Source organism: Aspergillus pseudonomiae (genome assembly GCF_009193645.1).
Source record: "Aspergillus pseudonomiae strain CBS 119388 unplaced genomic scaffold BDV37scaffold_85, whole genome shotgun sequence".
Taxonomy (NCBI): Eukaryota; Fungi; Ascomycota; class Eurotiomycetes; order Eurotiales; family Aspergillaceae; genus Aspergillus; species Aspergillus pseudonomiae.
Genome location: NW_022476077.1, coordinates 55,318 through 69,039, shown reverse-complemented (window position 1 = coordinate 69,039; position 13,722 = coordinate 55,318). Strand labels below are relative to the sequence as shown.

At 49.2% G+C, this 13,722-nt stretch overlaps 5 protein-coding genes across 5 annotated transcripts; 2 read left to right on the top strand and 3 right to left on the bottom strand.

Annotated features, from left to right (window-relative positions):
- Positions 1 to 135: 135 nt before the first annotated feature.
- BDV37DRAFT_297210 (PRA1 family protein-domain-containing protein) lies at positions 136 to 2,380 on the top strand (the record flags this gene model as incomplete). Its single annotated transcript, XM_032090282.1, has 2 exons — positions 136 to 1,219; positions 1,333 to 2,380. Exons 1-2 carry the CDS (start codon positions 765 to 767, stop codon positions 2,378 to 2,380), a joined length of 1,503 nt encoding a protein of 500 aa, XP_031937356.1. The 5' UTR covers positions 136 to 764.
- Positions 2,381 to 3,287: 907 nt separating this feature from the next.
- BDV37DRAFT_258744 (Frag1/DRAM/Sfk1 family protein) lies at positions 3,288 to 4,951 on the top strand. The gene is made up of 6 exons (XM_032083078.1): positions 3,288 to 3,306; positions 3,532 to 3,719; positions 3,771 to 3,852; positions 3,908 to 4,177; positions 4,233 to 4,438; positions 4,503 to 4,951. The coding sequence occupies exons 2-6, from the start codon at positions 3,665 to 3,667 to the stop codon at positions 4,721 to 4,723; spliced, it is 834 nt and encodes a 277-aa protein (XP_031937355.1). The 5' UTR covers positions 3,288 to 3,306; positions 3,532 to 3,664; the 3' UTR covers positions 4,724 to 4,951.
- Positions 4,952 to 5,075: 124 nt separating this feature from the next.
- On the bottom strand, positions 5,076 to 6,439 carry ptyA (putative tyrosine/serine protein phosphatase; the record flags this gene model as incomplete). The annotated part of the gene is made up of 5 exons (XM_032085297.1): positions 5,076 to 5,586; positions 5,701 to 5,877; positions 6,029 to 6,108; positions 6,188 to 6,224; positions 6,324 to 6,439. The coding sequence occupies 5 exons, from the start codon at positions 6,437 to 6,439 to the stop codon at positions 5,076 to 5,078; spliced, it is 921 nt and encodes a 306-aa protein (XP_031937354.1).
- Positions 6,440 to 6,882: 443 nt separating this feature from the next.
- On the bottom strand, positions 6,883 to 10,248 carry BDV37DRAFT_297206 (glycoside hydrolase family 35 protein; the record flags this gene model as incomplete). The annotated part of the gene is made up of 4 exons (XM_032090281.1): positions 9,755 to 10,248; positions 8,622 to 9,698; positions 8,070 to 8,571; positions 6,883 to 8,017 (listed from the first exon to the last, which is right to left on the bottom strand). The coding sequence occupies exons 1-4, from the start codon at positions 9,987 to 9,989 to the stop codon at positions 6,883 to 6,885; spliced, it is 2,949 nt and encodes a 982-aa protein (XP_031937353.1). The 5' UTR covers positions 9,990 to 10,248.
- A 197-nt stretch (positions 10,249 to 10,445) lies between these two features.
- BDV37DRAFT_258738 (uncharacterized protein) lies at positions 10,446 to 13,620 on the bottom strand. The gene is made up of 4 exons (XM_032083077.1): positions 13,173 to 13,620; positions 13,014 to 13,097; positions 11,632 to 12,945; positions 10,446 to 11,577 (listed from the first exon to the last, which is right to left on the bottom strand). Exons 1-4 carry the CDS (start codon positions 13,240 to 13,242, stop codon positions 10,679 to 10,681), a joined length of 2,367 nt encoding a protein of 788 aa, XP_031937352.1. The 5' UTR covers positions 13,243 to 13,620; the 3' UTR covers positions 10,446 to 10,678.
- Positions 13,621 to 13,722: the final 102 nt, after the last annotated feature.

The window sequence follows — 13,722 nt, the reverse complement described above, 5'->3', positions numbered from 1 at the left end:
AGTACCGAGTACCAGTACCTAAGTACTAGTATATCACCACCTCCAGCAGTGAGGATTGGAAGATGATGGAGTAAGAGAGACCGCCGAATCGAGGTGACAAGATGGCCATCGCTCTTACTGCAACGTGACAATCAGCCCTCCATCTCTCTGGGTCGCTGTTGGGACTGGTCGTCTTCGTCTTTGTCTCCAATCCCAATCCGGTCTCAGCCAAATCCACTTCTATTCTTAGCGGTGAAAGCCCATGAATCCGGGGAACCACATTGACGTTACTATTTGTCTCTCTCTTTATGAGTCAGATGTGGACAAGATCTTTCTTCCTGTCTTTCATGGTTGTCCTCTTTTCTCTTACAATCGACTTCCTCTCCGAGGGAGACCGACCATCTGTCCCTTAATCACTAACAGGTGATTGACCTTCCGGTTGTGGCTGCCTTGCAAGGCGGCTGGATCGTCTGTGCTTATGTGGCTCGGTCCATTTAAAGCCCAGACAAAAATACGTGCCGACCGAAAGGGTTAAACGTCTTTTGCCTTCAGTGTTTTTTCGGGCCAACTAAACCATTACCCATTACCTATCTACCTACCTACCTATACTTGCCCCTTTTTCTCCCTCGGAATACCCTTCTTCGGCCTGCCTTGATCACTTTCCGGCTCTCCTTCGCGCACACAGGTCGTACATCCCTTTCGCACGAACTCAAAAAAAAAGTACCGATCCCTTATTCAATCTCCATCCTTTCCGTGATTATCCAAACCCCTTCGCAATTATCACAATGAGCCCAATTCAGATTCCCGTCGATGTGATTACTTCACGTTTCGGTGAGCGCTTTAACAGCCTCCGATCCCAATCTCTGGGCTCTCGTTTCGCCAACCTCCGGCCCATTTCCGAGTTCTTTGACGTCAAACGGGTCTCCAAGCCGGCCAACTTCGGCGAGGTTCAGAGTCGTGTGAACTACAACCTCTCTTACTTTTCTAGCAACTATGCCGCGGTCTTCGTGATGCTCAGCATCTACAGCTTGCTGACCAACTTTATGTTGCTTTTCGTGATTATCTTGGTGACTGGTGGCTTGTACGGGATTGGAAAGCTTCAGGGCCGCGACCTAGATCTGGGATTTGCTCGATTCAACACTTCCCAGCTTTACACCGGATTGCTGATCGTGGCGGTCCCCCTCGGCTTCTTGGCTTCTCCCATCAGCACCGTTCTGTGGCTAATTGGGGCTACCGGCGTGTGTGTCTTTGGCCACGCCGCTTTTATGGATAAACCGATCGAGAATGCTTTTTCAGAGGAGGCGGTCTAGGTGGTCGGCCGCGAACTCCTTACGGTATGCCCCGATGGGGAAGACCACCAGGGGCACAACGGGGGAGACAAACCGGGAGGTGGGCGGATCCGTGGGTGGATGGTGACGAACGGATTGAGGAGATTAACAGTGAGGACGAGTACCTTCTGCGGGATAACCGGAGTTTGTACATGAAACAATTGACTGGTATGGACATGGATGAAATCTTACGATGGCGGAAACGGATGCTGGAATATGACGAGTTTTCTGACGAGACCGGGTTTGTTGATGGTATGGACTATAGCTTGCATGAAGACGGGGATAGTACGGTCGCTTATGCGGTTCAGCTGGCTTTGAAAGATAAAGAGGAATGGCATGTGGAGCATGCCCTGGAACGGATCCGGCGCGCGCAGATGTTGGGACAGAAAAATGTACGATTATCGAAACGAGAACTTGAGGCACTGGAACGCAAGCGAATGCAGACCAGTAGCAAGAGAGATCATGAACGCCGGAAACCCACCACTATGGGTTCTAGGTCGAGGGATAGCTCCACATCAAGCGGGCAGCGACGCGAATCCAGTATATCGCAGGGCGGACAGACCGCACCATATCGACTCTCCGGCAGCAGTTGGACCCGCAGCTCCGGCGCTCCGTCTCGACAATCTCAACCGTCTACTCCATCTCCCAAGTCCTCACTCCGATATTCTGAGCGGTATTCCACTACATCCCCGCAAGCGTCCCCAAGAGGTACAGCCTCCGCGTATCCTCTCCCAGATGACCCCAGCTGGGCGCCTCCGTATCAACTTCCTTCTCCAAGACATCGACATTCGCACTCAATGCGAGGTTCAGTGGACCCTCTGCAGGGAGCCTCACGGCGACCATCGTCCTACATGTCAACATACCAAGCCGTCGCTAGTCCCAGCAGTGTGCGGAGCTTATTCACCCCTCGGAAGACTCCATTGCGATCTACGGTGGAGAGGACACACGATGACGATGAGGAAAGCGATGCAGGTGATGGTCGAGTGCGTATCGTGGACGTAGTTGAGCGCAAAGTGTCGACGGGTCGTACAGCAACCGGCAAGGGAAGCCGTCAACGCCGCCGCCGTTCTTAGATTCTGAAGTATCCAGTGTTGTGCTTGATGTCTAGTGGGAATAGTCTCTTTGGTTTGTCTTGGGTTACTGCTTGGGTGGAATTTGGAACCATTGTGGCTTTGCAGCAACAGACGTAATGGAGTTCAGCATTGATGAGTAATATAGAGTCTTTTTTTTTTTTTGTCTTCTGATAACATGATGGCTTGTCTAAAAGTTGTGAGCGAAGTGGACGAAGAGCAATGGCATCACAGGAATAATTACTAGTACGGCAGGCGGTGGCGTGCCCACATTGTCTTAAATTTCGAGATCCATGGTCGAGCGCATTTACATTCCTGACTCAGGAGTTTCGGGTAACCGTATAACACTGACTATTTTGGAAGGGGTATGGGTCCTGGGGGATACAAAGCTTTTTTATTTGTGGTCTTTTCGCAGTCATGGAGTTAATTTCTCACGATGGTCTTCGGATTTAAAAGTTCTCCGGTGATGACGTCGCCGGCCGGTGAAGTCATCAGAAATTTCTTCGTAGGGAGACTAAGTATACTTAAGTCGCGCGCGCTCTCTCTCGCGCAGTGGCCACATGGAGACACACTCTTGTTGCATGATAAGCATTGGTGATTGTTCGTTCATTTCCCTCCCAGCCTCGCAGCCCCTGGATATATAAATAAAATTCAGTAGAGTATCCATTGCGTCTATCCTTTTTGGTTTTCCTCATATCCAAATCGACTCATTCCTCCACGACTCCCTATCCATTTTTCTCGATTTTTTCTTTCTTTTTTCTTCTTCATTCTTTTCCTGACAACGGCTCCACGCCCTTACTGCTACCCGTGTAGCTGTACTCCGTATATCTCTGTACCTACTTAGAAGCGCGTGAGGTGGACACATTTTACCACCTGTAAAACTTTGGGGCCTTGATCAACGCCGAGAGCTGCACGCTAGGCATCATTGTGTAAGTTCCGTCTAAGCCACTTCCGCAGTTCCCGGCGCTTACGATTTACTGCCACTTCCATGGACTATCTTGTCACCCTGCTAGATTGCTAATTTTTTTTCTTTTATTCTTTTTTTTTTTTTTTTCGGTCACCACTTGCTCTTTTTTTTTTTTTTTTTTTTTTTTTTTTTTTTTTTTTTTTTTTTTATTTTTTTTTTTTTTTTTTTTTTTTTTTTTTTTGTAAAGAATATATGGACTGACATATACGCTCTCCGACAGTCATTGTATCGCGTTCTGTACATGATAAGCGCTCTTCTTGGGTTCGACCAAATACACAGATAGAACGAATTAGAGGGTCAGGAGCGAGCGGGCCATCATAATGTGGATCATTTCATTCTGGATCTTTCCGGTCATATCGGCCTCCATGTGGATAGGTATGGCTCTGTCGTTGGTTGAATGCGTGACGAAATAGTAACGATTACTAGCAATGCTACTTGCAATGCTGGGGAATTGGGCGGTACAGGGCTCGCCGGTATATTCTAGTATGGAAGAGGGACAGACAATTGCGTATGGATGCTGTCTACAATCTAGGTACGACCGGATACTAACCGCGGTTGAATAGGTACATCTCCGATATTGGCGCACAGGGCCTCAAACCTTTGTTCATCACCGGAAGTGTAATAACGGTAGTCTTCCTGGATCTCTCATTCATCGCCGAACGGTGGCTGCGACACGCCGGCCAGTTGGTGCCGAACAAAGGCAGGTTGGACAAGGCTTGTGCCGTTCTTTCTATATTCTTCTCGATTGCGGGCGCCTTGGGGCTCATTCTCTTGTCGATTTTCGATACGCTGCGCCACCCGCACATGCACGACGGGTTCCTGGTCATGTTCCTGTAAGTCTAACACACCGACAAGACAATCAGACAAACCGAATGCTGACCGTTATAGGGTTGGTTACATCATAAGCGCGATTCTGATTTGCGCCGAGTACCTCCGCCTGGGCATTTTCTACCGCTCTCAGCATCGGGTCCTATTCGCCAGCTTTGTAATAAAACTCATGTTCATTGTCATTGAGATCGCCCTCGCCATTGCCTTTGCCGTCTGCGGCAAGAAAGGTGCTAGCAAGAGAAACGCGGCGGCTGTTTTGGAATGGGGTATGTGATACTTGAACCTTGGTGATATGAACACGGAGCTTAGCCAGCTAACCACGGCTCACAGTGATCGCCCTCATCTTTACATTCTATGTTCTTTCATTTGTTGTTGACCTGTTACCATCTGTGCGCACTCGCCGCCACGTTCCACAGGGCGAGAAGCGGATCGTGAGGTCTGAGATGGAGAATGGCATGGGTCAGCCTAACGCCACGATTGAGGAGCCATTAACGACTGACTCGGCCGGGCCTAATATGGATCATAGCTACTACCGTGGGCAGCGCATGTGATCGGCTTGTTTTGATATTCTTCCTTTTGAGAGTTGGTTTGCATTTACGGTGCATTAGGGTTATGTATGTGCTATATACCTCGGTGGGGCTGATTTGAGTTGATGTATACGATTCCTTGTTTGGTTTTCTGTCTTCTTTTGGTCGGTATCTTTGTATTTCAACCGGTCTTGTATATACCTCTAATGTTTGGGAGCCTACTGGTTATATGAATAAAACACCCCCACATGATCAAAGAACCATATCGTCTATATCATTAACATTATCTATCTTTCAACGTCAAGGTTTATCACGTAAAGCAACAACAGTATCAACCAACGCCGAACACCAGCAAGCTAGGAAATATACAGGGAGGTCAAGCAATCAGGGCCTCTCGAATGACATCCAACTTCTTCTTCTCAACCCCGACGAACCTCAGATACCCCTCAACACCGCCGTATTTCTCGTCTAGATGCCTCCTAATCTCCACTGTAAACCAATCCGGACACTTGATATAGTCCTCCGACAAACCCAACTTCCGAATCTCCTTCATCCGCTCCTCCGCCTCAACCACCAACTCCGGCTCCGACTGCACATAATCCGCCGTCATAGCCTCGTCACTCACAACACCCGTCAAAAGCAGCAACATCAGAACCACGAGCCCCGTACGGTCTTTTCCCTGGGTACAATGCACCAGAACCGGATACGTCCGGTCCGCGCCGTCATTCGGCGACGCGAAGAGTTCAAAGATCTCTCTCATCTCGGCCGTGCTGCTATCGAGCATATCCAGACCCAATCCGATCAGACCCCTAGGCGACATGACCTGTTGCCCGATAATAATCACTGCATCCATACGGTACCCGGACGCCGCGAGAGCAAGGACCTTGCTGTTGACTTCATTAGTTTCCCCGTTGCTTATTCCGGTCGTTTTATCCATCATCCACCCCATACACCTAGAGAGAGAGGGGGGGAGGGAAACCAAGAAAGGAAGATATTCATACAAGAAATTCCACCAGTCCAAGCGCCATAGCAATGATCGCTCGAAGGCTTTCCCAGCCAGACTAATCAGTTGCCGGCGGACATGGGGCAATTGGAATAGATGGTCTGTGTTGATATTGGGGGGAGCAGACGTTCCCGATTCGGCATGGAGTTTGGCGGTTGCCATTTGGTGTTCGGATCTGGGGATCATTAGCGTTCATTTTCATGACCTGTCCTTTTGAAAATAATAATATGATGTAGGATAACTGGTAGGTAACTATGATACATTGGGTTCGGGGAGGAGAAGAAGAAGAAGAAAGAAAGAAACAAGGCAAAGAAAAAGGAACATACGTAGACCTCAAATCAATAAGAGTAGCTATATGAAGTTCATCCGTTAAACGCCGTTTATCTCTTTCCGAGGCATCATCTAGCTGGAATTGTTTACACGCATCAATAACAAGGTCTTGGTTTTATATACGAGAAAACTGAAAAGTCGTTGGATTGATTTACCCTTGCGCTGCGAAATAGAACACCTTCGTTCAAGACCCTGTAGTACAATTCGCATGGTAATTAGTTCAGTCCCATCAATGGTGGAAGTCGTCGTCCATCCTTCCTGCAGAGGCTCGGTCAAACTGTGATGGCATACTTTTTCCCCATGAGTCGGTTGATGGAGCGACCAACATCGCGGAAGTTGATGATGTTATCGAATGGGCGATCGGGGGAGTCCAGATCGATGCTGGAGGAGCGCGGATGAGAGGCCATCATGGGTCTAATGCGGGAAGAATTTGATATCCAGGTGGATTCTTCATATACGACTGAAACGGAATGAAACGAGGTGGCGCAAAGACTGAGATCAGACACGATAGTAATACATAGTATGTAGTGATTCTTTGAAAATAAAAGATTGTCTATGTCAGATTGAGATACAGCGCGTAGACCTTCAGTTAAATGCAAGGCAACGTGGATCCCATTCATTTGGTCTCCAGCGTGGAGCCGCGCACCAAATGGCGGTGGAGGGAAAAGAAAAAAAAAAAAAAGGAAAAAAAGAAAGAAAGGAACCCCCGTGGACATTTACCCCCAAACGGGCTTTCTTTGATTTCCGTTGGATCGTTTTCTCTTGTTTGTTTGTTTCTTTGATTGTTGGTCATAGAAATAAGAACAAGCTATGTAACTTTCATTGAATGTACTCGATTTGGTGGCATCAATCACGCATACTCCGCTCGGTTCTTCCATCCCGGCTGGAGATAACTCCAGTCCCGGCTGAAATCGAATCCACTGCGATATTTTGCATATGCCTTTAGCTCCACCTGCTCCAGTCTCGCCCCCGCGGCTGTCAATGCCCACATGCTAATCGCTAGTGAATTCTGTCCCCGGTTGTTGATCACCCCCGGCGGGAATGGGAACAAGTCCTGCGGTCCAATATGCGGGAGATAATGGCCAAACTGGTATCCATTCATGAATATCTGCACAACCGCCGTAGTGCCAGCCGGTGCGCTTAACTGAAGTCCAATGGGGACGTCTAAGTCCGCATTCAAATCCAGTTTGAAGCTTGTCGTGTAAAATCTCCCCTCCGCGCCGAGCACTCCTTCCAGGGGACTGCTGTCCAAGGCCGACTCGGGGGCTTGGTATCCTGGCAGATGCCAGCCCATCCGCTCTCCATAAAGACCGCCTTCGTTCATCGGGCCACGCACAGGGTCAATGTTCTTTTCTCCCCCTGCATTGCCTTGAATGCGCCACAACGTAAAGTTACCTCCTCCGATCAAGGTGGCGCCCATGATCCCCCGTGGATTCTGGGTGCCTATGGGCTTCTGACTGTTCTGATCGTGGCCGGTGTAGTCCATGATAATAGTAAGCACATTGTTGCGAGGTCTGAGAGAGGAAATGTTGAACTGAAGCACCTCCCAGCTTGTGACTTTGTCGGGGTCTCCTGAAAATCCTCCCACGTAAGCACCATTCAACCACGCCGCCCATCCAGCTGCTGCGCCATTCTGCACCGTAACATTGGCCCCAGTAACATTTTGTCCGTCGAATCGTCCACGGTAAATCTTAGTCCCTGCGTGATATCCGTAGTCACCGGAGTAAAGTACTGGAAGAGAGAGAGGAGCGATCGAATTGACCGACGTAGTCTTATTGCAGATCGTCCACCTGGAATCGTCATAATCTGGACTAATCTCAGGAAGTGTATCCTGCGCCTTCCACGAACTAAGCGAAGGAAGGGAGACCTCTATATCTTCCGCTCCAGGGACAGTACCGATAAGACTGCCGTATGTAGTTACTCTGGTATCAATGAGATTACCGTTCCATCTCACCTTCTTAACATGCTCATCGCCCGTGTATACTCTAGATAAAAATTAGTGAGGATACGCACAAAGGACCGGACATCGGAACATACTCTATTGAACTTGAGTTGGAGTTGTCACCAATGACCTCCACAGTGTCATGCTTTATAGTAGCCCCCCGGACCAGGTACGGACCAAAAACTAGGATATGCTCACTGGGAGCAACCGTTGGGCTTGAGATGGTAGGGGGTGCAAAAAAGTTCCATGCGGTTTTCTTGTCGAGCAAGTAGACCAGCACTCCATTTGAAAACTTCACCGCTGTAATTCCTTCTCCTTGGACGTATGAATATTGTGTGCCTTGGCTAGTCTCTGACGAACTCAAGTTTGAATTACCGTATGTTTGGTATGTGAGATCAGCCGGTGCGTCCTTGAACACAAAAACCCCCTTTTGGCCCGCATTCAAGTAGAATACAAGTACGTCCACATCGAGCGTTGCGTATGTCAAGATCTCAGCAGACGAATATAGTAGAGAGGATTCACTGCCAATCCTGTAGTCTGTGACAATTATCTTGCTTTGACGGCCGTCAAGTTCGATCTCTGGGATGGTAATGGTTCCTACTCAGGTCAGAGCAAGTTCCAAAGAGGCCTTCGCATAAGGTACATACCTGCAGATGTTTTTACATTCAACGAGAAAGTTGCGACCTCTCGTGATGAGCTGGTTTCATGAGCCACAACATAAAATGCAGCATCTGTCTCAGGGTTTCGAAGAGCCCAGGTGTAAATGCTATCATCGCTAGTGTAACCGGTACCGTTCCCTTCCATGTACGTTTTCAGCAGGTCCTTCGACACTCGGGTAAACAGCCCAAGCAGTTTGGTCTGTTTTAATTTATCACGAATCTCTCGGGTCTCTCGAAGAGGGGAGCCGTAGTCGTAAGATGTGTAAACTACAGGCGCTGCACTATGGCCCCAGTTGGTGCCCCCAAACGTCATGTAAATGTTCTGAAGCGTCACGCGCGAGCCGATATTGTTCTTATAGTAGACGTCTGCAAACTCTGGGGAGAGCTCCGACGCACAAGTGTCATAAAACGAACCCCCCCAAGGTTGAAACCAGCCTCCTTCGAACTCGGGCAGATATTCGGGCTGTGTGTAAGAGTAATTCTGGAACCACTGGTAGTATGTACGGACCAAGTTGAATCCAGAGTTTGGATTGGTGCATGAAAGGCCTCCAGGGTACGAGTCAAGCCCATATACGTTCACAGCTCCTCCGACGTCCTTATAGTCAGTGGACCAGCTCACTGTGCGCATTCCTTTTTCATTGTGGCTGCTTGGGACGACAATCCCGGCCTCCTCGAATGCTTTCGCTATCTGCTCCATGTAGATGACTTTAGTATCATTGGAATCATATGTTGTTTCCTGGAGTTCGTTCTCATGTTGGTTCAGAATAACAGGGCCGCCCTTGGTGATTTGATTTGCTGCAATGATCTTGCCAACCTCCCGAATCCACGGTCTCCATCTTTTGTAGTAGGCTTCATCACTCGTTCGTTCACTGCCCATCTGTCCATTTGCTGCCCATAGAGCAAATCCACCCGCAGAAGTCTCTGCATTACAGTATGGGCCTGCTCTGGCGATCACATACAGGCCCGCTTGTTTAGCATAATCAAATAAGCGCTGGATATCATGGGCACCCGTCGTGAAGTCGAACTCGTCCTCCGAAGCGCTATGATAACTCCAGAAAAAATAAACTGCGCCATGTTATGTTAGCACGTCGTATTTCTATAGTTCTGGCAGGCAGTCATACCCGAGATGGTGTTAAATCCATTCGCACGCAATTTCTGAAAAACATCTAGCCACAGCTCGGGAACGGGGAGTCTCTGGTAGTGAAATTCACCGGAGAAAACAAAGAGTCGCTCGCCTTTGACGGACAGACTGTATTTGTCCCACGTCACATCGGTGGTCTTCCCATTGTCGAGGCCTGATACCTTCCCGGTCAGGAGAAGCAGCCAAACCAGATAAAAAAATCCGAATAACCGCATATCCTTCGCCGGCTACAATAGAGACTGCCCTTAAGTCTTCCATCATCATTGAGTCATGCAAGCGAGAAGCGTCCATAATATGGGGTGCTCCCCTCCCTCGAAAGTGCCCTTCGGCCCTCGCGATATTGATGTCCCGGCTCGGGACAGGGATTGGTGGAAGATCAATCTGGTTGAGATAACCCCCTTTTCTCCGTAATCGAGGCACTGGAAATAGTGTCAGAGAGGGGGTTACTTGCCTAATCTGGTGATAATCCCTGGGGGAAAGACATGCCTAGTGGATACGGCAGGGTAGCATAGGATACACCCAGCCTGAAGTTGCATCATTAATAAGAGTAATTAATAAGAGTAAAATTAGTCGTACATATATAACATGGAGGCATTGTTAAATACTTGTGCTTTTCACATACTAGGTTGTAGACCATGAAAGAAAGAAAAAAAAAAAAAAAAAAAAAAAAAAAAAAAACCAAAGTAAAATCGTGGGGAAAACTGACAGCATTAGCAGTCCAGGTATGTCCCTTCATATGTACTGGAAATCCTGTAGAACGCCTTACCAGACCACCTTCCTATAATGTTCCCGACTCCAAAAAGCACATAATCCACACCGCAGAATAAGGATATAACGATCAAATAGAGTTCCAGAACCGCGGCAAAAGATGTACAGAGACAATGAAAGCAATACAATTACATCATCAAAGGTCTTCAGAGAACCGTGATTCACGACCAGTAGTACCGTTGCTTGTTCGCTTTCCGATTGCAGGCGGAACAGGCAATCCTTGATCGGCGGCACTCTCACGTAGTTCGTCTCGCTCAGTAACGTGCGAAGGTAATTCATCTGCGGCAGTATGCTCGACAGGTACAGATCCTTCATCGGCTTCCTTATTATGATCTGTAACTTCATCCGTCTTATCTTGCGAGTTCCTCGAGACCATCTGCGAAAGTCTGGACTTCAGGCGAGATCGCTTATCACCATTCTGCTCCGGACTCTCCTTGGGCCCTGGCTCAACTGCCTGTCCTTCAGGTTTCATAGCCTCCAGCGTACCAGCATCCACTGACTTTCTCTGCATTTCCTGCAAATCATCTGCTGTAACAGGATTGGACCTAAGAGGCGCACCACGTTCGTTATCACCACCCGCCTCGGCTAAATCAGTTGCATCAGCGGTTTCAGCTGTCTCAACTGATTCATTCGGTCCCTCTGCTGGCTGAGCAGTTTCCTCCACCGCGTTTGAGGGTGTCTCGTGATCGCCCTCCGCTATTTTTGGAGCTTCGCCTGTGCCTGCACTGGGGCGACGACCGCCCAACTTATTGAACCACGTTTTGAGTTTCGACTCTGTTCTCGTGATGGGCTCTGTAGATCCTGTATCTACCACGGCACCTGATGCAGTAGCTTCATTTCCGGCTCGTGTGGTCTGTGGCTGCTCTGTTTCCTGTGGAGCACTCTTTGCATGCTCCTCAGCCGCACCCTCGAGTCCTTCGGTAGCCCTGGTTGCGGTATGTTTTCCTACAATGGGCTCATGGTCTTGGCCCCTCCTAGACTTTCGCCACAACCATGTCTTTTCCCCTCTGCCTTTCAACTCTTGCTTCATAGCAGCTATTCAATGTTAGCAATGTGGTGTATCGAGGACAAGAAACTGGAAATACTGACCCTTCTGTCGCTTCTCCTCGGCTACAAGGTCAGCCTCTCGTTGACGAGCTACAGCTTCGTGACGCTGTCTTTCCTCTTCATCCAAGCGTCGCTCTAAATCCTTAGCCCTTTCCGTCTCTGCGCGATCAGTAATTTCATCAAACGTTGGCTGGAGCCTTGAACGAGCAAGAGCCTCCACATCAGACATATCAATGAATTTCTGAGCACCAAGGTTGACTTTCTCGCCTGAGGTATATTGCAAGTCAGTCTCTTGCATATCCTTCCGCGCGCGGGCTAGTGCCGTCTCCTCCCATTCTTTCTGGAGTGCAGCAGGGGCACGCCCAGTCTCAGCATAGACACGCATTTCCATATCTTGCAAAACTGCATCAACATTCTTCTTGGCGGCTTCCATTAGAAGAGCGCGATCTTTGTCTCTCTGCTCATCCACCGCATCAAGCTTTGTTCGGAGACTGGTCATCTGATGCCTGATCTCTCTGGACCGCTCTACATCGAATTCAGATGCATCCGAGTCTATAGACAATCTCCTTCTGCGGGTAGGCACGCTGGACCGTGTATCTTGCTGCTCAAGTCGGTAATATTCCCGGTATACTGCGGTGTCATCCTGCATGCTGGCCAATTTCTCTGCTGCAAGCTTCTGAGCGGTCATCTGAAGATTCACTGCCCGTTGGATGGCCCCTGGTTCTGGTCGACTTGCAGATCGTTTGGGACGCACACGGCCATAGTTTGCTTGAGTACTAGGAATGGATGGATAGAGTTGCTCTGGTTCGGTAGCTTCTGTTAGGCTGTACATGTCCCGCGCCATTGACACGGCAGCTGCTTGCAGCACACTTTTCCTTCTTTGCTCTTCTACCTCTGGCGCCAAAGGTGGGGTTGCAGTGAATAGTCGACGGTTGACATGTGCAAGGTGTTGAATTCGGCTAGCCTCCAATGCGACGTCCATGTCGCTGATTTGACCCGCCGAAGTTGTATAGGGCGCTTCAGAAGGTGCAGATTCAGCTCTCCTCCTATTGCTATACAGAGCTCCCCTAGCAGCGCAGACGGCTTTTTCTCTTTCGGCGATTTCGCGACGCGCATCTGGTTTTAAATGGGCTGCGGAGGTCTCCGTGCTCGCGGGTAAACTCGATATTGAACTACGATCCCTATGCGCGGAGACTGCAGCTCTATACCCGCCATGGCTCGAAATATCGGAATGATCTTGGGCATGGTTCGCTGCAGCCTGTTTCTCAGCTTCGAGCTGTCTATTCTTCGCTTGTGCCAGAGCAGCTACTGCCGACGCATGGCTAAAGCCCGGACGTGATCCTGGCACTTTCAAGTCTACAAACCGTCAACCTCATATTACCTTACACGCTTGGAGAATGCAGAAGGCTATCGGTTATACTCACTGGATAGATCGGTCTCGAACGCCGATGGCTCGCGAGCCGATAGTCTTCGCTCGGGATGAGTAACGTAAAGAGCCGCCGAGGCGGCTATCCGCAGGCCTGTCAGCACAAAAGGTCCTATTCGGAAGAAGCAGAGTAAAACGCTGCCTAAAGGTCTCTCACCTTGGTCCGCTAACCGGGTTGACCGGGAGCACGGAACGCTCTGAACTGGGGGCTGCTCAATGGTTGCCATGATAAGATAATGTCCGCAGCGCGTTGCAGGAAGCAAGGGATTGCAACGAAGACAGGCATTCCCGAGGAAGATAGAAAACGAGGAGAGCAGGACAGCAGGGAGGAGAAAAGGACGAGCGATTGGGCGGAAATGACGGGATAGACTCCAGGAAGGAGGCTCCGGAAGTTTGACGAGAGTATAATATTGCCAGTGACGTAGTTGGTTGCAGAGATCGATCCACGGATGCTACGATCACCCGTTAGTTTTGGAGTGGCTTGGCGACGTAAGGCTGAGGAGATGTTTCTCACGTTGCTATAGTCATGACGTCGATCGAATATGAATGTGAGGATGAAAGAAGGCAGAACGTTACATCCTACCGACTGGTGATTCTTCCATCCCAAATTTTTGAGAGACACATTCTTTCGGCTCTTTTCCGTTTCCGTCCATCTGTGGTTTTCTGCTGGTCAGATCCAAATGCCCCCATCACATGACCCGGTCAGC